General features: G+C 41.0%; 1 protein-coding gene across 1 annotated transcript in view; it reads left to right on the top strand.

Annotated features, from left to right (window-relative positions):
- The first annotated feature begins 5,406 nt into the window (after positions 1-5,406).
- The window catches only part of HELLS (helicase, lymphoid specific), a 28,131-nt gene continuing 5,976 nt past the window's right edge, over positions 5,407-27,561 (top strand). Inside the window, exons 1-19 of the mRNA XM_067299956.1 lie at positions 5,407-5,479; positions 5,567-5,688; positions 9,070-9,192; positions 10,535-10,594; positions 11,044-11,080; positions 11,173-11,237; positions 11,699-11,740; positions 12,603-12,827; positions 14,307-14,489; positions 14,758-14,901; positions 15,869-16,065; positions 16,779-16,875; positions 17,823-17,984; positions 18,499-18,641; positions 20,925-21,063; positions 22,572-22,655; positions 22,775-22,894; positions 24,975-25,091; positions 26,038-26,197. Of these exons, the coding sequence (XP_067156057.1) occupies positions 5,449-5,479; positions 5,567-5,688; positions 9,070-9,192; positions 10,535-10,594; positions 11,044-11,080; positions 11,173-11,237; positions 11,699-11,740; positions 12,603-12,827; positions 14,307-14,489; positions 14,758-14,901; positions 15,869-16,065; positions 16,779-16,875; positions 17,823-17,984; positions 18,499-18,641; positions 20,925-21,063; positions 22,572-22,655; positions 22,775-22,894; positions 24,975-25,091; positions 26,038-26,197 (2,251 nt within the window). The 5' untranslated portion in view covers positions 5,407-5,448. The remainder of the gene's footprint in view (positions 5,480-5,566; positions 5,689-9,069; positions 9,193-10,534; positions 10,595-11,043; positions 11,081-11,172; positions 11,238-11,698; positions 11,741-12,602; positions 12,828-14,306; positions 14,490-14,757; positions 14,902-15,868; positions 16,066-16,778; positions 16,876-17,822; positions 17,985-18,498; positions 18,642-20,924; positions 21,064-22,571; positions 22,656-22,774; positions 22,895-24,974; positions 25,092-26,037; positions 26,198-27,561) is intronic.

Raw genomic sequence — 27,561 nt, 5'->3', positions numbered from 1 at the left:
TCCAGGCTTCACTGGCCCATGGACAAGAGCACTAGGCAAGTAGCAAGCTGCAGCACAGCATGATTTCTGTGCTCTCCCTCTCTGCTTCACTCTTCAGGTTTTCATTTCCCTTGGCCACAAGCAAAGAGGTGGTTTAGGGGCCATGCCTCTGTCCCCCAGAGTTGGCTGCCTTTCGGTATTTGGAACCACCCTGCCTTCCTGGGATGACTGGAAACGAAGCTGTAAACTCTGATCCTAGTTTGTATCCACGTCAAGCAATAGCAGCCTGTGGTTCTGGAGCAGAAGGTTTTCAGGGTGGTTCTGTTTCTCGCACCGTCGTGCATGGAACTGGTGCCTGCCTGAATGCACAGCTACAAATCACTGCAAAGAAGCAGGCAGTTAGAGTCAGAGAAACTAGGAGAGGATGTTTTTACAGTTACCTGAACGTAACTCAGAAAACTCATTGCTGACAGAATTTATGCTTGAAAGGTTTGTACCAGGTGGTGAGGTGGATAAAACTGTCATTTCTTAGCAGCTGTTGTATTCTTAGTTACAAGGAAAAAGTGGTGTAACATTTAGACCTAATCACAGTGAAAAAATACAAGCAATACTTCAAGCACAATATGAATAAAAGGTTTGTATTCAAACACCAGGCTAAAAGCCCACTGCAACGATCAGGCTAATGTGAATTTTTTGCCACTTTTACAGCAGCTTCTTAAGGAAGGATCCTGGCCCTCAAGAGAACTGCTTACCTGCTTAAGCATAACAACCCACCATCAATTCCTTCCCCTGACAGCCTTAATCCTGCTCTGGCTTGTCTGGGCTGTGTGCTTCAGCAGGAGCTGGAAAACTGGAAACACCGGGCGCTAAAAAGCCTTGGGATACTGCTGTACAGAATGGTGGGCGGTGTTACTTAGATGTCTTTGTAAATAAACAAATATGGCTGATGAAAGCTAGGTGGCCAGAGAGGTTTCTGCCTCTCTCTACACACCCCACCCTTTTCTTGGCAGTTATGGGGATTTCAGATTACTTAAAATGCCAGGTTGGAAATGGGTGGCTCAGCAGCTGCTTCACATGTGGTTCAGCTCCTGCTGATGGAGACATCACAGATCTGGAGGAAGGCTGCATCATTGCAGCATGATATTCTTGTTATTTGGTGGGGTGTTTCAGTCCAGCTACCAGCAGATGCCATTCCTTGTACCCTGGAGCTCCCACCACCAGCTCAGAAGGGAACGTGTTTACCAACACAGAGCAGCAGGCACGCAAGCATGCTCCTGCTTCACTGGTTAATACATCTTACCCCATATATTTCAAGCCTACAAGCTACATACTTAAACTCAAAGGCAAAAGCAGTTTCTTGGAGACTGTGCGGCCATCTAGCGTTACTATATATACAGCATGCTTCAGAACCTCTCCCTCAATCCTAGTCCACTTCCATAAATACCAGTTAACTGCTGAGACCCAGATCACTTTAGAGCTTTTTCCTACACATCTCCCAACTGGATGCTTAACTCTGAATTACAGGAGATTTAAACTTGCTAAGCCATTGATTTTGATAATCTCTCAGAAATTTGTGGCCACCTGAGAAGATTGTACTTAGAAGATTGTACTTAGGGACTAAGAAGATCATCCTGCTACCATATTTCACCTAGCCACAGCAAGTGTGGGTTGCTACTGTCAGGAAGAGCATCCAGGATGCCTGTGGTCTCTGCTACTATATTTTAGCAGAGTGTCATTGATTCCCAGTCAAAAAAAAGAGAAGAAAGAAAAAAGCTTAATTTAGATTTGGAGATTAGTGAGCAAACAAAAGGGATGCCATTGCTAACAGCCACTGTAGAGGCTCTATAGTGCTTTGCAGACTTTCTGATTTGTTCAGAAACAGGAAAGCTGTACATACTGTGAATGAATAAGACAAGGGAGAAATAGCCTGAATCTGTATTTCTCACTTTTCTCCTCAAGAGCAAAACAGCTTATTTCAAAGTCCCAGCTTTCTCGTTGATCATTCAGCAGGTGGGGCAATTAGTACAAGGTACTGCTCTTACAGTTTGGAATAAATTAGTTAGAAAACCTGTGTAGGCAAGGAGCATGATGAAATGACACACATTCTTGTGTTGCATACCAGAGCAACAAGTAAATTTCAAAGGTGACAAGCCAGGCTTACTGCGACTTAGCAGCAGCCACTTGGCCAACCTGAGAACAGAACTGTCTTTGTTTACAATCCTCGTTTTTCTAACTCTTATCTGCTCTCTTTCACTGTAATTTCCCCCTGCCCCCTCTATGCCACTAGGTTCATCTTTCTCTGCACCTTGCATTATATTGTTTAAATGTCCAGGTGTGTTATGAAGGACTTTCATCTTCTGAAACAGAAGGTAATAGACTAGGGACTTTCTGCACCACAATAACAAGTCACTGACTACTGAGATAAAAGAAAACACCTCTGGACAGAAGCTGCACATCACAAGCTCCTTGCTTGGGCTAAACAGTGAATGGAAATTTATGCCATGAGGACACACCATTTTCTGGATCCTGCTATGCTCGTGAAGGTGCTACCAGCTCTGCCTGTTCAACATTTTTTGCTGATGGAAATAGCTGTATTCTTAGCCTCTAACTGATCTACCCAATGAACGGTTTACATAAACACTCCCTTATTCCCCTTGTTAGCTCAGACCATTAATATAAAATATTGAATTCTCAGTCTCAGGAGTTGCAGGGGAGCAGTGACAAGCAGCACTTACTGATTGTACAGTAATAGCTGGCTCTGGAGGAGGATGTTTGTCGACACTGCCTTGCTCACGTGTGCTAAGCCAGAATAAGTGCACTTGTCTGCAAGTCTGGACATAAATCTTTTGCATTCTCCCCTTGTAAATGTCCATCTGTGGCATGTAAAAAATATACTGAGGAATGTATCCAACAGGCTCCAGCTGCAACTGATTGATCTTGTAGCACTTACTTGGGACAGTTTTTGAGAGGTGTGCTTTGCAAAGACTCCTTCACTGCATCAAGTGCTGTGGGAATTGGGTATCTGAACAGCACCAAAGAGATATCTAATTAATTACCATGTTGTTATTTATTTCTGCTCACTTTACAGACTAATGGGGAAAAATATTCCAGCCCTAAATAACATCTAACTGAGCACACAAACATCCTGCATACAAGGGCAGCTAACAGGGCCGCTCTCCTGCTGCAGTTCGTAGCAGGGATTGTGGCAGCGATTCCTAGGCCGGGGTGGATGATGCCATGATGGTGCTGGGAGGGAGGATGGGGGGTTGCTACATGACAGCACACGTCTCTCTGTTGGGGAAATAGACAGCAATCAGGACACTGGGCAGCACAAGTAGAGGGGAAGACAAGGAGCTGTGGTCCCGCTATCCACCAGGAAATCCCCTCCTGCCCTGAGCAACTTATAGACAAGGTGCTGGGCAGAGAAGGAAATAGCCAAAACAAAGTTGTCTGATTTAAGGTGATAAAATCTGATGTGTGTCTCACAAGTCTAAAACTGGTTTTAATGATATTAGAAAACATTGTGTACAGATATAGGAGTGAGATGGAATATTTGTATTCTTCTGTGTATCTTACTGAGACACTTACTTCCTTTGTATTAGATATATAAGTTGTGCTCCTTGCAATTTCTGAGCAGGACAGATCTTACAGCTTTTTTAAAACAAGCAGAGGTATTAACATTTCTATCCCAGCCAAAACATTTGCATTTCATTTTTCCAAGTGCCCCTGAAGGTCTAGTTACACCTTCTTCCTTGCTTCCTGCCTAGAACTGGTGCTGGGAGTTACTGAAACCACCATCATATTCCAGCTCGGATGTTGGCTGCCTTTCAGTTGTAGTCTAAGTGATTACTCGGTGTCATTTGGGAAGCACTTTGGGATCTTACAGAATGAAAGATGTCTGACAAAATAAAAGGTTTGTTTCTTTATTCATTGTGATGCCTTGAGAACAGCTGAAAATGAAACAGAAGACAGACTTGCAAAAGCTGCATTCAGTTGCCACAGCGCCAATAAAATATCCATATTAGGAGGTCAGTAATGTTCTTCCTCAATAACATTCCCTCACATAGATGCACAACCATCTCATGTTAGCCTCCAAACTATGTCTTGCAAAACAGAATCACTTTTCCATAAACCACATTACAAGATCCAGAATCAGCCTCTAAGGCTTTGGGAATGAGAAGAATGCCAACCACCTCAGTTATTACAAGACTTGTTTGTCCTTCTGCTGCTTCTTTCCTCCCCCTCCTCTCTTCCCAGGTCTCTTTTTAGAGCCAGGAGCTCTGGTCCCCATGTGTGCAGAGAGAATTTAAAATAGCAATCCATTTGACAGTCAGGTGCGAGAAATAACCAGCACAGCATTTTTTATGGATGTGAGGTGAGGAGATAAGCCCAAATGTGTTTTGACAGCTTGTGTTATTTCGATCAAGCTAAAGTGTTTGTGTTCTGAACACTAGAAATATTTACTTTAATGTAGACTATGTTTTGGGAAAGCAAGCCTTTCCATCAGTTGAGGGAAGTATAGCTGTCATTTGGCTTTTAAGTGTTTCTCTGCCCTCTTGCGGCACAATCAGAAGCATTCAAGTACATATTCAGGTTCTTGCACTAACGGAGATAATCAATCAGCCTTGCATACGTCCGCACTCTCTATGCAGAGCCATGGCACCAGCACCACTCCCGGCGGCAGAGGCACGCAGGGTAACGAAGCTCGCACAGAGTTTTGTGCTGCTGTGCCCGGCCAGAGGCTGCCGCTGGTGCAGGCCTTTCAGAGTGAGCTTTACACAGCGGGGAGAGGCACAAGGTTCAGCTGAAAGGGGGAGCGCAAACGGAGGCAGCTGCTCGAGCCCCGTCGCTGTGAAACTCTGAACAGCCTCGCAAACGCGACCCAGCCGCAGCAAAGGGCAGCAGGGGGTGCCGGGGGGGCCTGAGGCCACCGCAGGCCACCTGCCTCCCTGCGGTGCACCTGCACGGTAGGGGGGCAGAGACGCCTCCTGGAAGCGGTCAGAAAGAGAGCATTTGGCTGGGGCAGAGAGCCAGGGCCTTGTAAGGCCATGGGGGGCCGGGGCTGCGGCGCCCGCCCTGCGGGCTCACTGCGGCGTCTGTGGAGACCCCGCGTGGGACTGCAAGCGGGGCTAGTAGGCCTCAGACCAGTTGGCTTCGACGCCGGGCCTGGAGTTCGGCCGCGACCCGCCCAACCGCAACGGCCGTGGCCGCCCACCCAGCGGCGCCAACACCGCCCCGCGCGGGTAATGGCGCCGCGGTGCCCGGATGCGAGGCGCCGCCTGCCAGGAGCCAAGATGGCTGCCGGAGGGTGCCCCGAAGGGGGCGGGGCAGCGGCGGGGCGATCTCGCGAGAGCGCCGCCCTCTCTCGCGCGGCTCGGGCAGCGCGCGGTTTTTGGTCTCGCGAGGCGAGCGGGCGGGCAGCGCGCGGCGGCGGCGGCGCAGCGCGCGGGAGCTCGGCGGGGCGCGGCGATGCCGGCGCGGAGCGCGGCCAGCAGCGGCGGTGAGGGCCGGGCCGGGACCCCCGGGGCGGCAGCAGGCGGCGGTGGGGCGGGCGGACGCCCCGTCAGTGAGCGCGTGTCCGTTGCAGAGCCGCCGGGCGCGGAGATGGGGGAGCAGGCGGAGGCGGCGGTGATCACCCCGGCCATGCTGGCGGAGGAGCAGCAGCTGGAGGCGGCGGGGCGGGAGAAGGAGCGGCAGATGCTGGAGAAGGTGAGGGGCGGCGCGCGGGGGGCCGCGGCGGGGCTGCTCGGGGTCTCTCTCCCCCCCCCCCCGCCCCTAACGGCCGCTGGGGCGGCTGAAACCGCCGGGCCCGGGGGGGGGGGGTTGCGCCCGTTGCCGTTGCCGTTGCCGTTGCTCTGCGCCCCGGGAAGGGGCTGCTGCCGGACTCTGAATTTTTCATCTGAAATACTAAAAATAGGGGGCTGGTTTGGTCGTGTTTTCTGCGTGTGTTCATAATTTCTCTTTTCCTCTCCGTGCTGCTTATTTTATTAAGAAACAAACAAACGAACAGCCCCTGTTAGAGTCCTTCGTAGAGTCCTTCGTGACGCTTCCACAAATGCCGCTTGTCCCTTCCAGAAACAAGCCCAGTTCTGTGTTTCTTCTGGTAGCAGACACGGGTTAAGCAGCTGTTGCCACTAGTTGTTCGTTCTTTTTGTAATGGTGTTTCCAGGCCTAAGCTGAACTGCATCAAGGAAGTGATCTGGCATAGAAAGCCTCGCCAGAAAGTATGACTGCTACCCAGGCGGTTTCCTGGTCCAGTCTCCTGCTCATCCCTACAAGCGGTTGTACAGGCACAACTAAGTGGAGGAGAGCAGGAGCTGCTTAAATGGGCATTGATTGCCACCAGAGCAAACTTGCGTGTGATCATCCTGAGAGCTGATGCTGGGCTTGCCTACTGCTTGCTTATGTTGCAGGAAATAAAAAGGTTTTGTAAACTCCCTTAAGGAAATCATACAGCCCTAACACAAACATGATCATTGTAATGTTCCACTTCTCCCTGCTTAATACCAATATTTGAAAACATTCACAGAGATTCTGTTGTGGCAAGAGTGTGTGAAAACCTGATGCTTCTAGATATTTGTGATAAACTCATTTTGCTGAAACAAACTGTCAAGGTGTCAGGATACTTGAAACATAAGGTTTTATATTTCAGGCATAAGGAAATATAAGTATGAAGGACCTCTCATCTTAAATGCTTTTTGGGAAATTGATTTCTAAACAACTAATGCTGTTAATCAAAACACTTGAGAAATCAGTTTTTTTCCTCTGTCTTTCAGAATGCTATCTCTCATTTCTCCCTTTTCCCTGTTAAATCAGTAGCTTTTTATTCAGCCCACAGGAGAATGACATGTTAAAATTAGAAACATTCTGAAGGCACAAGAGATAGCAATTGAACTAATTGATAAGGTATACCTTTATGCTGCAGCATTTTTCAATACTGCAGTTAGAAAATAATATTTTATTCTCCCAAAAGTCTCACAGTGTTGCTTCTTGCAATCAGTAGCTCTTGATAGAGCCTATTTGAACTTCTCCTTAAATATTCCTTGATCTGACTCCTAATGAGAAATCTGAAGAAAATGCTTTCAGAGGGTAGGGAGGAAAGTCCTGCTTTAGAGCAGATCTGTGTCATCCTACAGGAAGTACAGAGAAAGGGACTTAGAATTTAATTTCTTTTACAACCATCCACTTCTGTAACAATGCTATGATGTGACAGAGCTGTTCCATTTTTTCTTATGTGTTCTTCCCATTTCTTCAGTATCCACAGAGCTCCCCTCCATCAGGGGCATTGCTCTGTTGTCCTGTGTGCTTCTACCATGCCTTCTCTGTGCACTCGGGAACCAGTCAGCCCAGGGGAGCTTACTCATGTCACTAAACCCAGGCTGCTGGCATCAAGGAGCTGTGCATGTTCTTGAAGCTTCTGGGTTTTTTTCTGCTTGTCACTTCTGTGAACCCTCTGCCATGTGATTTGTACTGTAATTTGACAAAGAGATCACTTGTCCTTTCTGTGGGCTGGAGGCAGAATACCACTATGCAAGTATACGAGAATGTAAACTGGTGAAAAGAAGAATGACAAATTTTTGGCCTACTTTATATAATGGAGAAAAAAATGATTGGAGGTTGAGTCAAAGGACAAGGTGGATGTCTACTCTGGAGAAACTGTAGGAATTTAAACTGTTTTTGAGGTTTTTCCCGTTTCTCTCTTGGAGTTTTCTCAGTCAAGAGAAAAATCCTTCTGACTGACTAATTATTGGAAGAGAGCTGTGTTTCAGTGTAGCAAAATGTGAGCGACAGCAAAACGTGAGCGATGGCAATTAGCTGAATGAAGTGGCTTAATCTTAATTAGATTCTCTTGGCTTTACGAGAAGAGATTGGTCTTCCTGAGCTCAGGTACTTTGCCTCTGAAGGAAGAAAACTGAAACAAGGAGAGCACAAACAAATAAAAACATTGTGGAGAATCACAAGGACACAATCTAATCCACAAAGAACTTTTGGGAATAGAACTTCCTCTCCTAAAAGAATATGCAGATAGCTAAGGCAGCTCCTGCTATTTAGTAGGGATGACCTACCATTTTGTGAAAATAAAGGTGTGTTTTCTGGGAGAGAGAAGCAAGTTTTCTCCTTTTCTATGTCGCTATTCAGCTAATATCCCTTTCCCCCCCCCTCTATTTAGCTTGAGAAAATTCTCTTGCCTTTCTGTCTCAATGTGCCCTTCCCCCAGTGTTTCTTCTAAAAGCAGTGGCACAGATAAGCATCTTGTAAAGCTCTGCATCTTGCTTTTCTGGGGTTTCTCTTGGAGATGCTAATTTACCCCTTTTCACTTGTCTAATATCGCAGTCTAGCAGGCAACGCTTTTTGCTAGAGGGTGAATGCTATTTTATGTTTTGGGAAGTCATGATTTGAGTTTTAAAGAGTAATTTGCAAACCCTTAATTGCAGTTTTACTATGATTCTAATACAGATGTTACTTTTTTATAAAAGATAACAGCATTCATCCAGGCGTATGTGTGGTTTTTTGTAAGCAAAGCAAGCAGAAACTTCTGTTTTCATGTTGGGAGTTGAGTTGACCACTGTAAATTAGTCATAATGACTTTTGTAGTTGTCTAAATGACCTGCCCATGATGAAAAGTTGTGATGAAAAGATGGAGCTGTCTCTTTGTAGTACTTTGGAAACTTTTGTCTTTTGTAATACTTTGGAAACTGTGTACTGAAATTGCTAGGTAGGTTTCTTTCTTCTTAATTTTGCAGGCTCCAGATAAACTTAAATCACTTTTTAATCTGAATCTATAAATCTGAGTTTAGATACCTTGAGCCTTTGAATCCCTTGCACTACAGCACTGGAAGCAGTTAAATAGCAGAGCTGCTGTTTTACATATGTAAGTGAATCCAGCCCCAAGTTGCCTTCACCTCACAGTGCTTCAGAGATATGTATGGGTCGTTATACCCACAAATCATTAGTATATAGTGACTGGAAGGGGAATGCTTGTGTATGTGAGAGACAATTGTAGTTATCATGTAGAAGATCCTTTTATTATTTTAAAAGTATTAACATTGAAGCATCTATAGATACTTAATATCTTTTCCTGCTGGCCAGGCCCGCACTTCTTGGGACAGAGAGTCAAGTGAAATGCGTTACAAGAGGCTTCAACACTTGCTTGAGAAAAGTAACATCTATTCCAAGTTCCTGCTTACCAAAATGGAACAGCAGCAATTGGAGGTAGGTGTGTTCTTGTCTGCAGTGGGAATTCTTGAGATAGGTATAGCTCTGTTGCCTCTGTTTGTTTGGTTTTTGCCATCCAGTTGTCTGAATTGAATTAAAAATTCTCGTGGGCTCACAACAATAACGTAGTCTACTGAAGGTCCTGCCTGGGAGTGCAGTGGTGCTTTACCTAATATTCATAATTTGTCTTATATGTCCTATAAGCATGACTTCTAATTGAAAATTCACAACGTAAAGATGGCACTGATAGGTTTACAGTTCTTTTGGCTTGAAGTAAAAATGCTTCAAATAAGAAACAAAGTTTAAAGAAAATAGAAAATCTGGAGGAGCAATAGAAGAAGGCAAGATTTAGCAAATAGGAGTGGTGCAGCCTGTTGTGCTTATTACCAAAAGCTGAGGATGAGGCTTGTCTTCAGGATGATAATGTAGGACTCTCTCAAACAACTTACTAAGTTACTGTGATCTGAGGCCATGATGCTCCCAAATAAGAGCTTTTGTAAAATGATTTGATGTGTTTTTCTTTTTTAATCCATGAGCTGCTGAGTTCACACTTAACTTAACCTTTACTTTCTTAACTGTTCCTATATGAGCAAGCTGTAAGAGTTTGAGCTTAAGAGGGAGACAAGCAATCTCAGGAAGAGATTCAAGTCCATGTTATCAGGAAAGTGACATTGACAGACCACGGGAACTTTTTTCCAAAGTATTTTTCAAGTTTTAAGTATCAGCTCAAATTCATGATTACTGCATTGATAGAGTGCCTATTTTGATATCAAGTCTTTTATTGCTCCATCTGATAAATACCAAGATCTGGGTTTTGTTGTTGTTGTTTTCCAAGATACTGTTGCTTTCAACAAGTAAATATAGTAGATGCAATTAAAGTCTTAGATTCTTCAAGACACGAAGACGCTTCTTCCTTAAAGGCATTGTAGACTACTTAAATTGCTTTCTCTTCTAAGCAAAACACAAGCAGTAACATGTAGAAATTAAATGGGAGTTGCATACATGCAAAACTTAACTAAAATAAATATGTTCTTAAGTAGTGTGCTATTGGGAATATTTTTTTCTGGAGTCTTTTCTGAATTAATGTATTTCTCTGAGAGTGTTTAAAGTATTCACTGACGAGTAATTCAGAGGAATTATACTCTCTTTGCCCAAGTCTTGCTTTGTGATTTTAAACAATGTCAGAGTGAAGGCTTTTAGTGGGATTGCAAAAACAAATCAAGTCCATAGAGTATGCACAACTCTACATTAGCAATGTAATCTGTCTGTTATCATTTCTGTAATGGAGAGTTCTCTTGTGGGTGTTCCTTAAAGATAAGAAATGTGTGTGGTTTTTTAGGAGCAGAAAAGGAAAGAGAAGTTAGAAAAAAAGAGAGAGATGTTGTTAAAATCTGCCAAGGTAAGATTAACTAGCCTTTTCATGAAAACTCTTTCTAAATAAGTCTGACAAATTAACCATGTCCATTCTGATCATCTGGTCAAGGTAGGTAAACTAAACAAGTTGAAATTCTCCAGTCTTTTGGCTTACAGATCTGTGTACTATATTTATTTTTAACCATAATAAGACTCTTTAGAAGGGCTTAAAAAGTCATATAACTTGGCTGTCTTTTTAAGGAGACTTTTTCTGACCTATTTTGATTCAAGAAAATGCTTTGCATTCATTGTGAGGGCTTTTTTGGTTTAGAAGTAGGAACTCTTTTCGCTATAATTTTATAAACTGTTTAATTGTAAAAGTGTTTCGAAAAGGTTTCAAAGATAACCTGAGCCTAATTGCATCTTCCTTCCATCTATGTCATGCTATTTAGAGCTGTGTAAGATGATGAACCTTTTCTTATATTTATTTTCCAGGGTCAGAATCCAGCTGATAGCAAAGAAGAGAAATCAGGTAATGTATTAAGATTTGCTTTTTGTCAGTACTGTTGTTTTTAGTTTTCTTAACATTTGATGTGCTGTATAATCTTGAATGTTATCCTACAGCTGCAAAAAAGAAGAGAGGGAGAGACGATGGAACATATAACATCTCAGAAATTATGTCCAAAGAGGTAGGCCATAACTGTAAATGGGCTTGTTTGGATTTTTGTAACACCAATTTTAACTGGTGAGATGGTTCACTGTTGACACATCTGCATTTCTTGGAGCAGTAAATTTTCATATGTGGTTGTAGGAGATCATATGTCTGTCTTTCAACAAAGATCTACATAAAAAATTGAATCCTACAGGTCTTACAAGATTGTTTTCTTTTTTTTTTTTTTTTAAGTATTTGGGAGGGCAAGCTCTGAAGACAATACATCTCCAGAAGATAGTCTTTGTAAATGGAGTATGTTTGCTGATGTGTGGCCTTTGCTTAGAGTCACTTGTCTGATTAATGATGTTGTATGGAAAGTCACTTAAAGTATGTCCAAATTTTTCAATTAGAACTTCAAGGTTCTCCTGAAGTGCAAATTGTAATAGCCTTTAAGGTTGAAAATCACATAAGTATGCTTTTTTTTCTCTTTGTTTTCAGGAAATCTTATCAGTGGCAAAAAAAAGTAAAGTGGAAAATCAGGTATGTTGGCACATGTTATTGCAGCTTAAATGTGTTAAGCCATAAGGAAGGAAAGGCTTTTTATACTTTTTTATACTTAATAGCATATCTTTAAACTTTTCCTGTAAATGAACAGCTCTCTGCTAGATATTGAAATCCTGAATTAGAAGTTGCAAAAAAGTGATGCAAGTGCACTTAAATATTTATTTTCAGGTATCTCAAGTAAAACTCTCTTTTGTTTGTTTTTAACTGGTTTAGAGTGGATTGTACTTTACGGAACATACGTAGTTTGGAAAATAAAGGAAGTAGCAGTTTACTAAGAAAAAGTAAAAAGTTTGTGTTAGTTTATGGGACCTTACTTAAGATGTACCCTCTTTTAAGCATTCAAACACAGTGAATAAAAGGTGGTAGCTTCTTTTTTGTGCTGTAACTTAAGAACTGCAAGCACACAGTATAAGCTACTTTCTAACACTCTAGAATACACTTACAGAATAGAAGTATCAGTGTTAAATGCCAACCTTTGTATGCCAGGTTTTAAGTCTGTTTGCTTTTATTGGTAGAAGATCATAAGCATAATCACTTCGGTAACTATCGCTCTTCTTCAGTTCCAAAGGGGTAAAGATTATACATAAGGCATTGAAATTTTGCACGTTGACATTTGCTGTACAGCAGTGTCATTCCTGAAAAGAAATTGTGCTCTTGAGTTGACAGTCGTTCAAAAAAGTCTTTGGGTCGGGGCTGGCGTACTTCATTGCACAGTAAATGACTGCTGCAAATTTGCCAAAAGTGCAACACGTACCTCTGGAGCACCTTACAGAAATGTGTCTTAGCTGAGCTTTGAAATGTATGTTACTTGTCATATTCTTTGAACTTTCTTCTATAGGATGAAAGCCCTTCTGACAGCCTGTGTCCAGAGGACTTACAAAAAAATGGAGACTCAAATAGTGTCATTAAGGATAGATTGTGTCAAGCTGTACGACACAGTGCCAAGCAATTCCTCGATCCAGTACGGAAATTTAATGGACAGCCAGTGCCTTTTCAGCAGCCAAAGATTTTTACTGGAGGTGTCATGAGATGGTACCAAGTGGAAGGCATGGAGTGGCTCAGGGTATGGAGCAATAGATTGAAAGTTTAATCCCAGTCACTGACCGGAGACAGAGAAATGGAGAGGAGGAACCACTAGGAATCTGTTCATAGCTAGTACAGAGGAGGTGAAGAAGGAACAGACAGTTCTTCATGATTTCTCATAATATAAGAATTGGGTATTATGAAACAAAATTGTCAAGCAGCAGATGCAAAGTTACAGGGTGGGGAGGATATTTCATTTTTTTTAAAGGTTTTCTTTAGACTTATTGGTTGGTGCTCTCTATCTTCCCTCTCTCCATCTGTTTTCTTCTTCAACTCAACTGTCTTTTCAGCCCTTCCTTACAAGAACTTTCTGAAAGCCCTAGGTCTGTGCATACTTATTTTGAGTCTTACTATTTTCCTCTCTTGAAGATTTGAATATCTAGCACCATACATGTTTAAAGACTTGCTACCTTGCAAGTCTGACATGGATGAAACTTTTCCATTGCCTCTTGGAATCTGTGGCTAGTGATATCAATACAGTGTTTTTTAAAATGTTTTATCTTTAGCATTTGAAAGCAAAAGCTAAAGAAATTTGACATTTAAAAAATGCCCATATATGTATTTAATTTGTTCCTGTCTTTGCTTTCAAGCCAAATTGAAACAGCTTTTCTCAATCGTAGGAGCCAAAAAAGCTAACTTACATTCTGGTACCAATTCCATGTCTCCCCCTCCCCCCTTTTTTTCTTCTCCCCACAAGTGGATATATCCTGTTTTACCAGGTTTAGTAGCATTCACTTGTGAGATGAGCCTAAACTCACTCACTCTGGCATTTTGTTACTGGGAAATGCCTAGGGAAGAGAGTAGGTCTGTTCTGCGGGGACAAACTGGTTCCTTAGCTGGTCCCTGAAGTATAAGATCCTTATCTATGATTAGTAGGTTGAGTAGCCAAAGAGCACTGTTGTCTTCCATTCTGTTCTGTTGTGAGATGTTTCTCTGGTACTTGTCAGAATCGGCAGTGTCTGTGCAAAGATCTTTTGCCAGAGCAGCTGGCTGTGTTGGTCAGAAATTGCACCTTTTTTCTCTGATAAAGTAGCTGTGCCAACAGAAGCTACTTGGATAGATGTAACTGAAACATCACAAACACAATAACTTGGTTGGTTTGGGAGGAAAGTAAGGGGAATTCTTCAGAGCTGGGACAAGCTAAAATTTGGATACTATGAACTGTACTTGCTGTTGAAGTGCTTTTTGATATAGTGCTAATTCTTATATTTCCCTTTGATACTGTTCTCACTTTTGCTTCCTAGTCAAATACTTAACTGGCTAGAAGCACATACACCTACGTATGAATGTCTTGTGTTTAACAGGATGCTTATATTTATTTTGGCTATGGAGAAATCTTTCTCATTTGAGTTAAAATGTGCCTGTTAGACAAAGTTGCCACAGGTGTCTATTGTTTACATATTGTTTACATATGTTTATATGTGTACATATGTTTACATATCTTTCTCTGTGTGTCCAGATGCTTTGGGAAAATGGTATCAATGGCATTTTAGCTGATGAAATGGGTCTGGGGAAGACAATCCAATGCATTGCAACAATAGCACTGATGGTGGAGCGAGGAGTCCCTGGTCCCTTCTTAGTATGTGGTCCCCTGTCTACTCTTCCAAACTGGATGTCTGAATTCAAAAGATTTACTCCAGAGGTAAAAAGTTAAGGCTCTTCTTTTCTTCCTTGAGTCTAAAAGAGCAAATTATTTAATTCTTGCTCTAACTCTTTGCCTTGAAATTTTTTTCTATATCGAACATCATTTTAGTTGTGGTTATTTATGTCATTACTACAAACTATGCCTTGACTTGCTGTCTATTTACAATCTTCTTGTAAGTAAATTAACTCTCTCTCCTATCATCTGTTTAGTTTTACAGCTTTGCATGAGCTTAATTGACCTGACTTCTAAATCTCATTTCTTTTAGATTCCATTAATGCTGTATCATGGAGCTCAACAGGAGCGTCGTAAACTGGTTCGTAAAATTCACGGGCGTCAAGGATCACTGCAAATTCATCCTGTGGTCATTACTTCATTTGAAATAGCCATGCGAGACAGAAATGCCCTACAGGTACCTAAGTTCTCCTGAAAATCCTGTGACAGGTGGAAAGCCTCATCATTGTTAATAGCAATGCTTCTGAATGCAGTAAAACTGCTTGCTGCCTATCCAATGTGATACTGCAGCACTTGCATTGGCATTTACTTTTTCTGTGCTGTTTCCTTGGTAGCAGTGGCTCTAGATTTTTATGCTTAAGAAGTTCTTAAAATAGAACACTTCATCCAAAAAGTGAAGTAAACAGATAATTACAGCACATATTTTCTTTTCACTGCCTCCCAGTAGGTAGAACAAAACCTGTTTGTTTTTTTTTTTGGGGGGGGGGATTGTTTTGGGGGGTTATTTTGGAGTAAAAGTTGTACTTAGTGTATAAATATCTTGGTTAACATTGGAGTGGTTGTTTCAGTGAGGAGAGATTTTTTTTTTTTTTGTACAGCATTTACTGACTACCGAAGAAGCAGAATTGCTGATGCAGTGCCTTTTCTTGTTTACATTTTGATATAAGTTTCAAACCCATACATCTGCGAGTATTTTTGTAGAGTGTAAGCTGCAAAATAATGCAAGAATGCTGTTAAGGAACACTGAGTAGTTGATAGGGAAATCCTGAAACATGTTAATTGTCAGTGAAAGGTCTGTGCAACCTTAATTTATTCCTTGGGCATGTGTGTATGTGAGATACTAACTGAATATTCACATGCTAACTTTTATGCAAAACCCATCTCCATGTCATAAAATGCATTTTTATCTGGACAACAAAGTGACTACCATAATCACCTCAACTTCCTAAATTCATTCACCACCAAGCAAATGTATGGTATTAAGTATTTGGATTAATCTATTCTAGTCTGGCAAAGAGAAACAACACTAAATAGAATCTTTTTAATGAGAAGTATCAGACAGTCTTAATCATTGGTGCTGCTCATCTGGTGCATATTTTGATGGAGTAAAGATAAGACTTCTTGAAATATCCTATATTTTGCAGCACTGCTTCTGGAAGTATCTGATAGTGGATGAAGGTCACAGGATTAAAAATATGAACTGCCGTCTTATCAGAGAACTAAAACGATTTAATGCGGACAATAAACTCCTTTTGACTGGTACTCCCCTGCAAAACAACTTGGCAGAGCTATGGTCGTTGCTTAACTTCCTGTTGCCAGATGTGTTTGATGATTTGAAAAGGTAGGTCACAATCTGTTGGCAAAAGCTATTCCCTTTGTTCTCTTTGGGCATTGGGATTCTTTAAGTATTAAACCTGTATTAGCACTTAAAGAATTGTTTATTGTATGGCTGTAACTTGGTATGGTTTTTTTGTGGTAGAGGCACTGTGTCTTCCCCTCTTCACACTTGTGGTTGCTTCAGAAAGGAAGTGTCAGCTCTACGCTTGGATAGTGAAAACTCTGAGCTAACCCTAAGCATTGAGGGAGGATGTGGCTGTCCAATCATAAGTGCCTAGTGCTGTTTGAGATTCTGTAAGGTACCGGAGACATCTGCGTGAGGCTAACAGACAGGACCCATGGGAGACCTATGCTTTTCTGAAGCAGTAACTGGAGGCCAGGTGGAAGACTAGGGTCAAAACAGTTTTGAATTCAGTCTATATTTGGAAAACAGTATAGGTTATAATGAATACAATGGAGCTTATGAATATTCCAATTAATACTTGTAGTTTTACTGATCAGTTTAAAATCTTGGCCTCTGCATAGACAGATATATTTCAGAAACATCTTATGCATAGAGAGTGAAGAGCAGATATGATGCGCACTAGTGTTTTTTTTGTTGTTGTTGTTTTTGTTTTTTAAATCACAGGATAAGAGAAGGATAGGATACTTAAGTCACAAAGAATAATAGCTGTAAAGTAAGCTATTCCTTTTTTCTTTCTTACTCTGTTTTTATAGCTTTGAATCCTGGTTTGATATTACCAGCATTACAGAAACTGCCGAAGACATTATTGCTAAAGAAAGGGAGCAAAACATCTTGCATATGCTGCATCAGGTTTTCCCTTACTCTTTGTATTGTTTTTCATGATTTGTTTCTAACATTAGCCATTATTATAGACCATGCTGAGATCTTGTTTGTGGAGCTGACTTCTGGGTCTAAGGCTTTTATTGTAGCACTTTTGGATTTCCTTAGCCTTGGGGCTTTGTTCAATCTTTACAGCATATGCAGATGCTGAAAAGAACGACATACCTCTTTGGTAATGACTCATTTTTGTTCTTGGAACTGAGCTGAGATTAGTCAAACTTAATTGCAGTTGCTTGTTTCTTTTTGCCAAGAGACTAAATTGGTATATTTATCTTGTTGAAAGGTAACTTTGAGGGAAGTTAGGTAACTTTGACGTGTTGGACATAAAACCTTGTGAAAAACTAGTTGTATAATTTGCCTATTTTCAAAAGCAAAATCAAATTATTACTAAAAATTTTTTTTTTGGGGGGGGGGGGGCTAAGGAAAAAGTCAATGCTTAGAGAACTATTGTTTTCCCACCTTAAGCTGATGGTGGAAGATAGAAATTATATCTCATAGACATAACTGTTGATAAAAATTTGTTCTTTGTTGCAGTTAAGACTTTGTCAAGGCCTACTCTTGCAACAACATGATTTAAGAAATGTGGCAAGCAAAATGGAGCTATTTCATAAAAATAAAATTACTTTAATGAAAGTGATTTGAAAAGTCTGTCATGTAGTAACTGCTGCACCTTTAATAAAGACTTCAAAATATCTTTAAAATGTCAGTGGATGGGTTGTTGGAACATATCTATTACCAATATATATGTAAAACCTTTTGAGTATGAGTCCATATTAAAAAATGAAATATGGAACTCTGAAGACTAAATACTTTAGACTAAATTGTCAAAATAGCATGTATCCGTAGACCCTTTTGTTGCTCTGAAACTAGCCCTGTCAAAAGCTTTGAGTCATTATAACACACATTCAACGTTTCAGATTCTGACACCTTTCTTACTGAGAAGACTGAAATCTGATGTTGCTCTTGAGGTTCCTCCTAAACGAGAAGTTGTGGTATATGCACCACTGGCAAAGAAGCAAGAAACTTTCTATACCGCCATTGTAAACCGCACCATTAGGAAACTGCTTGGGAATAATGAGGTATCTATTGAAACAAATGTTAGAAATGTACTTGCTATTAATGGTTTGTGAGCAAAAATACATAGGCATTGTTTCATTGCTGGTGTAACCAAAACCACTATTTGCTTAAATTTTGGATCTAATCCTTTTGTTAATTACTTCAGTGGTGATTATTGTGACTGACCTCAGTGCACACAGAACTAGGTAATATGCAAGTGTGAACAGCTTCTTCCTGGCTAGCCTTAGGTTAGGGGGAAAAAAGACAATTTTCAATGGAGTGACAGTTTCTGGTAAAACATCAGTAAAGTACTCATGCAGCTCTCAAAAATCAAGCAGAAGCTTTCAAATTCTGTAGCTGTGGATGTTTAGGTTGTGGGCCACTTCTTCTACATAGCTAAATTTACAACTACTGAATCTAAGTATTGGACAGTGCATGTCACTGAGACCTCTTTGCAGTATTGAGAATTCTTGGATCAGAGTAGGCATTTCATTTGAAACTATCTGCTGCTGATAGCAATGTTATCATTTCCTGCAGGAAGAAGTAGTTGAATTGAGTCCTACAGGCCGACCAAAACGCCGCAGTCGAAAACAGGTTGATTATTGTGAAGTACATAATGGTTCACCTGATGACTTGGAAAAATTGATCAGCAAAATGCAAGAAGAAGTGGAAAGAGAGAGGTGCCCTAAAAGATAATTTTTTCAAATACTGAATATGTCCCTTGCTTCCAGAACTTTGCTTATCAGAATTTATCAAGAATGACAGGCATTTTACAGTGTGCCATTCTTGTGGCTTTATGCTTTGCTTCTTTGCTTTTCCCTAAAATTTGCTATTTTGTGATAGCAATGATTAGCTTGTACCGTAACTTGCTGCCTCATTAACAATGATGGAGCTAATAAGATGACACTTGATTCTACTTGCTACAGATCTCCTAGGCCTGTGGCCTTTGCAGGATCCAGCATTAAAATTGGCTCTCAGGTCCCTTTTCCCAAGAGATGGTTTTAGTCATGGTCTTAAGTAGGTCCCATGGTCATAGTATAATTGCTAAACCTTATGTAACTAAACTGTGCCAGTGCGAAAAGTAATCCTGATGGGGTTTTGGGACATTAAGCACTGAAGAACACTGCTTATTAATGGTTCCACCAAAGCCTGAAGGTCTAAGATGGTGTTGGGTGCCAGCGGGGGAAGAACTGCTTCGTCTTAGTAGTTTGGTAATTGAAATTCTTGGTAATATCTTAGGTCCTGGATAGGGTTAACAGTGAGGACAAGGAGCTGAAGAGCTTAATAGCTCTAGTTGCTAGATATTGCAAGCTTAGCAGGGTTCAGGTAAGCCTTTTGTCTCTAACAGTTGGTTATGCTCATGGCTATATGTTTCATTGACTCAAAAGACAGTACAAGGAATAATGCTGGTGTGCTAATTACAGTTAACTCTTAAGTTTTGGGGGAGTACCTCAGGAACACTTGAAGCAAAGTTTGGGCTTGAGACTGGAGGAGAGACAAAAGTAGTTTCCTTGCTGAGTTTTGAGGCAGGGGGTGGCGGGAAAAGTAGGCCTAGACTGAGGCCTGGAACCCAAATGGTCAGCAAGGTTGTTGTTAGTTTGGTGACAGGTATTGGTCCGCTTGCTGGAGATTAAGATCAGTGTTTGCGATTCAGGACTGAGGGACCTGAAGAGACATGTTCATGTAGGCTCTTGTATGTAGTCTGTTTTTTGGCTCTAAATGGGTTAGAAGTCCTTTGGGCATAAGAAAAACTGGGATTGGGATTAAGCTTCAGGGTTGAAGAAATGTATTTATCTTGCTTGGGTTTTTTTAGTCCCGTGTTCTCTACAAGAACTGATAACGGAATATATGCTGCTGTTACTTTAATGGCATGCATGCATGGATCCCTTAAGTTGCAGACAGTGCTTAGATGTGGAAGAGCTAAAGAGCTGCATTTGTTGCAGAATCCTGCAGACTGTACATGTGACTAAAATGGGACCAGTGAAAACTGTGGCTGCTCCTGGTTAGGGGATGCCTTACTATTGATTAAGGTTAAAGTTTAGAGAAAAGTTTTGTTTCAAGAACCAGAGTTTGTGCTGGAGCTGAAAAGTTTTTTGCGATGGCTAATCTCCTCTTTGTAGCTGTGGCGTAATTTCTGGTCACTGGTAGAGTAAGGGACGGTTTCAGGGCTGGAGGGCCTGGGCAGCTACACGAACAGCTGGGCTGGGCAGGACCCTTAAGGTGAGAATGAGTGGCTTCTAGTGATAAGGACTGAAGTCTTAGGACTGTGGTTCTCTTGGGTCAGGGACTATGTAATTAATCTTGAGGATCAGGACTAGAGGAAATGTTTGTTTCTGGATTGCATGAGGTTTGGTTGTGACAGGAGAAAATCATTTTTGGTTATTCACTAATATGCAGTTATTTAATAGGGACCTTTGAGTATTTTTAATGCTAGTGTTAGGCCCTGAAACCAGAGCTGTTAGAGAGTGTACTTGGTACTGGCTCCTTTTAAGACTGTCCTAGACTAGGACGTCAGGTGACAGTAATGGCTTGTGTTTAATTGTAATGTAGGTGCAAGTCCCCACTGGGCATTGGGACTTAAGGGATTTGATTATTCCTGACTTCTTTAAGGCCTTCAGGATAGGCAGAGAGCTGATTTTTGGAGTAGTTTATGCGTTGTTCTGCAGGAACTCTGACTATTTGTTGGTAGAGGGGATTTGCTTCTATTCCTTTTTTTGCTAGATGAATTGCACAAGTGTTTTTTTTGACTTCTGCTTACTACTTGCTATCCTTTTGTATTTTAAACCAATCATGAAAAACTCTTCTTGTTGGACTGATAACAGCCTTGCTAACTGTGAAGGGTTTTGAGGGAACTTGGCACTCCACATGAATTTGTTGCTTGTTTTTTTTTATTTTCTTTTTGCAGTATCTGTAGCAGATAAGTGATGTCTTTCTGTACTAATAAGATGACATGTCTTTTCAAGGCCAGTGGTAGAAGTGAGCATTCCCATGGATTCAGAGGTGAATCTTAAACTGCAGAACATTATGATGTTACTGAGGAAATGCTGTAATCACCCCTATCTTATTGAATACCCACTGGACCCTGCTACACAGCAATTCAAGGTATGTATTTTTAAAGCATTACCAGAAGAATTACTCTAGGCATTAGAAGTAATAGACCGAGCTGATAGCAGTGAAGAATTACCTTGTCAGTGTATTCAGGACAGGCTTCTTAATTGAATTCCAGCAGTGTGATTGAATCATTATTTGAAGCTTTATACAGCAGCAGTTGCAGGGGGCAGTTCAGACTCTGTGTCCTTGTAGCCTTTGCACTAGTGATACTGTTTGTCATTATGTAGGCACTTGTCTGCTCGAAGCAAGACTATTGATTCAAGCTGATTCAAGAGCTGTTTTAGGGTTTGCCCTAAGTTCTACTCACAAAGGCAAGGTTTCAAAACCAAAATGTTGACCTTGGTGAACTGTTCATGACTTAGACTGTACACAGTGCAGGAGGTAGGGCGATAGCTGATATGTGTAATGTGTTCCAGGGCAGATATGTACAACAAAATGGTCAGCTCAGAGGACACAGGATCTTGTCTCCCCCTCAAAAGGGAAATGCAGAATAAGTATATCACATATCACAAGGGCCAATTGGGGCCAGTTGGTAGCTTCATCTACACAGAGCAATTAGCAATATGGCAAACTATGAAGCAATTCAAATTGAAAGAATCGTTGCTGTTTATGAGAGCTTTAAGACTTAACTGAGTTTGGGGGTTTTTTTTTTGATAAACTAATTAAAATTGTTTAAGGAGAAGTTAAAGGTTGCTCATTCTAAATGTAGCTTTGCAGACCCATGTAGTCATGTTTCCTGTTCAGTGAGCAACAACCAATTCAGCTGCACTCAGGAGCAAACTGTCAAAGTTTTTCAATAGAAAATCAGTGAGGTTTTTTTTTTTTTTTTAAAGGCAGATAACTCAATCTGGATGAGGAGGTGAGATTAGATAATGTATATAAAATACTGGTTGCTTGACAATTGACACCATGTGCAGGAGCTTAGGAATTAGTGAGGTGGCTTGCTTAGGGCTCAGACACAAAGAGTTCTGCATCCCTGCTCTTAGCCCGCAGCAAAAATTAGGTGTAAGAAATTGTCTTTAATAAGAGAGGGGTCTAAGGTAGAAGATTAAGAGCTTGCTCTGTCAATTTTTGCCCCTTGGCTGTTGTGTATCTTGTTCAGCTAATGCTATTTATTCCCAGCAGGTGGAAACCTTGTGCATTAGTTACCACCGTTAGAAGCTGGGAAGGAAACAGCTGTGCTGTTCCATTGTCAAAAAAATAAAAATCATCAAGATTTCTCCTTTCAGAAATGACATGAAAACTAATTTTTTTAAAAGATTTGGTCATATAAAATGATGGGTTTGATTTAATTTCATCTTGATTAAACTGATTCAACTTATTTTGCTAAAACAAATGTTGCTTCCAGTGTTACAGCTTTTAGTTAAAAAGATGGTACAGCTTGTTTCTGCAAAATGCTTTCAGCCAGCTTTTGTTGATGCATCTGAGTAATGAAAACCTCTGAGTCCTTCCATCTAATATACAACCTGCCCTTTTCTCCCCTGCCGCATTCTCCTAAGGTTGATGAAGATCTAGTAAAGAATTCAGGCAAGTTTCTGCTCTTGGACCGGATGCTTCCAGAACTGAAAAAGAGAGGTCATAAGGTAAATTTATGTGTGGGTAGTGGGGTGGGGTTTTTTGTTTGGTTGTTTTGTTTTGGGGGGAGGAATAGTTCTCTCTTATGATCAAAAAATGGTGCTAAGAAATCTTCCTGGTCTTGTAGGTCTTGTTATTCTCACAAATGACTATGATGTTGGACATTTTGATGGATTACTGCTATCTGCGAGACTTCAAATTTAGTCGATTAGATGGCTCTATGTCCTACTCGGAGAGAGAAGAAAATGTAAGTAGATGCACATGCCCTTTGAGTTTAGTAAAATTTCTGCCTGTTCCTGTGACTTTAGGGTCCAATTTTACACAGCATTTAGTCCTTAACATGCAAAAGCCATGTATGTTGACTGACATCCTTACTGCTTCTTTAATGTCTACTGCTCAAAAATACTGAGGTAGTGAAGTGTGTTACTAACCAACATCTTGCGGTCTGCCTTGAATAATGGCTGCTCACACACTCTGTGGCCCAGATGTGACATGCATAATATCCAGATTGTAACAGATGCTAATCCCTGTTTTGCTCCTGCCTGTATTGTTTCCAGAATCCAGGATGTGATGCTAACATCTGTGGGAGCGTACTGCAAGTCTAATGCCAAATAGAGTAGACTTTCTAGGAAATAGTCTTGTGTACCTATTAGGACACCTGTAATTCTAGCCCAACAGAGCACATGGATTTGGTCTGATATAGTCCTTTGTTCTTGCATGCTTGTTATAGTTTGAAGCAATCACATGTGTCCAGCAAAAGATGCTTCAGAGGAGTAATGCAGTGCTGTCCTTCAACTCACTTGCGTGTCAGCTTTTGCAGCCTGTGAAGTGCTTTGAAGCTAGAGGAGATTGTTTTGGCAGAGGAGGAAACCTCAGTGCAGGCAGATTCATCATGCACGCAACTAGAAAGATTCTTAGTAAGCACAGCAGGCCCAAGGGATACATGAGAAATTTAAAGGTGCAGTGTGTCCAAGCCTATACCAGATGCAGGAACAGTAACAAGCACTTGCATGCAAACATGCCTATCTTGTAAATTGTGAGGCGTTGCCCTGATTTGTTCTTTGGTTACAAATTGCACATGATACCTTTTATGAGGAAGCAGGTAAACTAGGGCTGTCTTTGTCCCCTGTGGCTTTTAACAGTTCATCAAATTATCCATATTAAACATAATTTTTTTGCCTGTTAGGTTGCAGTTTCCCTCTTCATTTCAGCTGCATGAGCAAGTGGCTCAAAAGGATGCTAGAATTTTATTAAATGCTGATCTATGCAAAGAAATAGTAAAGAGTATAGACAGAACATCCAGGCCCTAACAGTGTTAATGTATTTATTACCCCCCCCCCCCAAAAAAAGTCCACTGCACAGTAACTGAAGTGTACCTCCAGCAAACTATGGGGGTAAGGGATAAATGCAGCAAGCTTTCAAGGGGATAGCACTAGCTGCCTAATTTGTTTCTTTTCCTCTGTCCCCTGCTTCCATACTTACCATAGCATGGTATGGGTGCTGGTTGAGAGAACTTTTCCAGGTCAGCAGCCTAAGTTCAGCAAGGCTCTTCCCAGCTTCATGACCTGCTGTCAGTGGTGGAGATGCTAGTGTCCAGGAAAGCCCAGAGGAGTTGAGGTTTGCAGAGCACTTGGGTAGCTGCTTCAGGCTGGCAGTGGGGTGATGGTTTCTCTTATTGCTGTGGTCAAAATCCTGAAAATTACTGTAGTCTTCCAATTTTCTGACAGCATGAGGGTGGTCAAAGCAAGCTAGGACTTAACTGGTATTGTAGACCTGGTAGGAACTGTGCTGACAGTTGGGAGCATCTTGCAGTGAAGGCCAACTTAGATGGTGAGCAGGAGGCCAGAAAGTTACTCCCAGGTTTTCATGTAAGAGGAGGAGGTATGCAGTGTGGCTGGAAGTAATAGTCAGGTTGGCTGCTGTTTTTTAAGATTGCTGCTTGTGTCAAGAAGTGGATGTGTATTAAGGCTCTGCCAGCTTGGACTGTGCTCGCTTTGGAGAAGAAAATGTCATTGAATGGTAGATTATGTGGAGATCCATGTGATTTGGACCACATGTCATTGTAGTAGTCTCCTCTCTGGACAGTTCATTGACCAGAATCATCAGATAAGAAAATACAGTTGCTTCACTTCATGGTTTTGTCCTGTCACAGGTGCATGCAATGTTTCTTAAAGCTTTAATTTGACCTCTGACAGCATGTTTTACATTGTATTTGTTTTCTTCTTTTTAAACTTTAAACACAAATTTTTTGTTCCTTTTTAAATAAAACATTTGCTACGTTCTGTTTGATCTGCCTGCTGTTTTGTAATAGATAAATTCTCTTCCAGATGCATCAGTTTAATACTGACCCTGAAGTCTTCATATTCTTAGTGAGTACAAGAGCTGGAGGCTTGGGCATTAACCTAACTGCTGCAGATACAGTTATCATCTACGATAGTGACTGGGTATGTTGATAGTGTTTACCTCATGACGCTTGTCATGAAATGCTTTCTCTATTGCTGCTCTTGATAATCATTTAGTAACCCATTATGGTATAGACCACTTCTGTAATATACTCTAATGAAATGTTACATGACGACAATATAAGCTGTGTATGCAAACAGGCTTTATATTAACTATACAGCCCAGGGTGAAAATGTCCGAGCTTATCCAAAACAAAGCTAAAGGTGCTTTGCAAGGCCAACTTGTTTGTCCTCTGAATTATACCAAAAGCAGGAGGGTTTTTTTCTGTTACTTCTGGAGATGCATTTCCTTCTTTCATTTTATTAAGAAGTTTGAAAGCTGCTGGTACTCTTCAAGTTCTCCAATTCCAACAGCTGGGTTCTTAGCACCAGGGCTTTGAATCTCTTCCTGTGAGTTGCCATCCATGTTTTAGCTAGCTAGGATCCTGCTGCTCTTGCAAGTGTGGGGAAGGCTGGGAAGAAAAGAGGTATGGAGGAAAATGTCAGAGGACGTATGCCTCTTCACTTTCTTTTAATATACAGCTCTGCTGATTTGCACAACTGTATTTACCTTCAGGAAAGCCAAAGGAACTTCAAGAATGGCACTGGAAAGAAAGATTTTTAATCCATTTCCTATCGTCCTACAAAAAAAGCTAACAACCTCAGATAAATTTTTAATGCAGAAGATGTCCATCTATTAAACTACATCATATAGTGCCAAAGCAGCCAAGCTAGTCGGGTTACCCCAACTGTGTAGCTACAGCAGTAGAGCTCAGCATGGGCTAGTTTAAATGCAAGTAGCTGTGGAGCTGAGCTGTACCATAGCTTCCCTGCTGTTTGCTTCAGCTCCGTCTGACCTCCGGAGCTCACTGATTAAAAATGCTCCCTGTGGTACAGTTTTTAAAGAAACCAAGTTAGCTGCATTATTAACTTTTTTTAATCTACTCAGAACCCCCAGTCAGACTTGCAGGCCCAAGACAGATGTCACAGAATTGGCCAGACAAAGCCAGTGGTTGTATATCGTCTTGTGACAGCAAATACTATTGACCAGAAGATTGTGGAGAGAGCTGCTGCCAAGAGGAAGCTAGAGAAGCTGATTATACACAAAAGTTAGTATTTTTCTGTTTATGACTTCCTGTATAAAAAAAAAAAAACTATTTCTTCTTTAAATCCAGAAAGAGAGAACTTACTGCTCTGAGACTCTTTAGTATTTCTTCTTAAATGCAAATAGCTTTATCTCTCCAACAAGTGGCTATATAGTATCACCTTCCTAAGTGCATTCTTTAACATGTTACAGATCACTTCTTCAGGAAATGAAGGAATAGCGCTCGTAGTATTTCTGGGATCAGCATGTTATGGCTATTTCTTACTAGTAGGCAGAAAAAAAGGGGTGATGGCACAGTGAGCCAACCGGGGGGGGGGGGGGGGAATAGTGAAAGCAGGCCGTAAGAAGATAGAACTCTGGGCTCTTTGGCAGCCTGTCAGCAAGGTGGTAATTTGTTCAACCCAAATGTTTTTAGACTTCCAAGAAGGAAAATGTCTAGGCTGGAGGTAGATGACAAGTCTGACTTGATTATTTTTTTATTATTATTATTATTTTTAATCAAATGAAGTGAACCAGAAGATAAAGGGAAAATCAGATATACTAAACTGCTAGCAGTAACATGTTTTATCACCATTCTTCATTTGAAGCAATATGCCTAACCAATAGCATTTAGAGTTGTGTTTCATGATGTGAAGTTTGGAGATGAGCTTTCCAGTTACACTGGCAAACTTGCTTGAGTAGAGAGCATGCCTACTAAAATTGGTAAAATGAGTAGAGACTACTGAAAGTTAGTTTCTGGAGGTTTCTACTGAACTTGGTCCACATGGCAAATCCTAATGTTGTGGAATTGCTGCACAAAATTGCAGCATTCTGCCTGCATCTGTCCTTTTGAGTTTGAGTACTGTGATAGCCACAGTTTAAAAAAAAAAAAAAAAAAAAGTCCTTGTTGGGCCATTAACTAACCAGTGCTGAACTGAACAATAGTCTTTTATTTTGCATGCAGCACAATGGTGGTTCTTGTTGCATTATTGATTATCTAGCTGGGCATACTTAAAGTCTAAGAAAATGATAGCATTGAAGCTTCTTTTTTGGGGTAAATTTCTATTGGTTGGGTGCTATAGGAAGTTCTGCTCTGCTTCTATAGCTTGTTCTGTTTGCCATATTCAAACATTAGTTCACTGTAGCATTTCGCAAATACTAAGCTCACTTTAAAAATACAGCAATTCTAGAAATTTGGTATAGGCCTCTGACAGTAATTATCCTTATATTAAATGTTAAGCAATTTAGGAACTTCCCAAAATATACATATTAAAAAAAAAAAAAACTATGCATTTTGAGGGCATAAAGGGAGCAAAAAGCCACACCTGTTACTCTGGCTGCTGGACAGTGCACTATTTCATGAGTTTAAACTGTGGGTTGCTTCTCTTT

This window comes from Apteryx mantelli, chromosome 7 (assembly GCF_036417845.1).
Source record: "Apteryx mantelli isolate bAptMan1 chromosome 7, bAptMan1.hap1, whole genome shotgun sequence".
NCBI classification, from domain to species: domain Eukaryota; kingdom Metazoa; phylum Chordata; class Aves; order Apterygiformes; family Apterygidae; genus Apteryx; species Apteryx mantelli.
The sequence above is the reverse complement of the archived record's forward strand: the minus strand, read 5'-3'. Positions and strand labels throughout refer to the sequence as shown.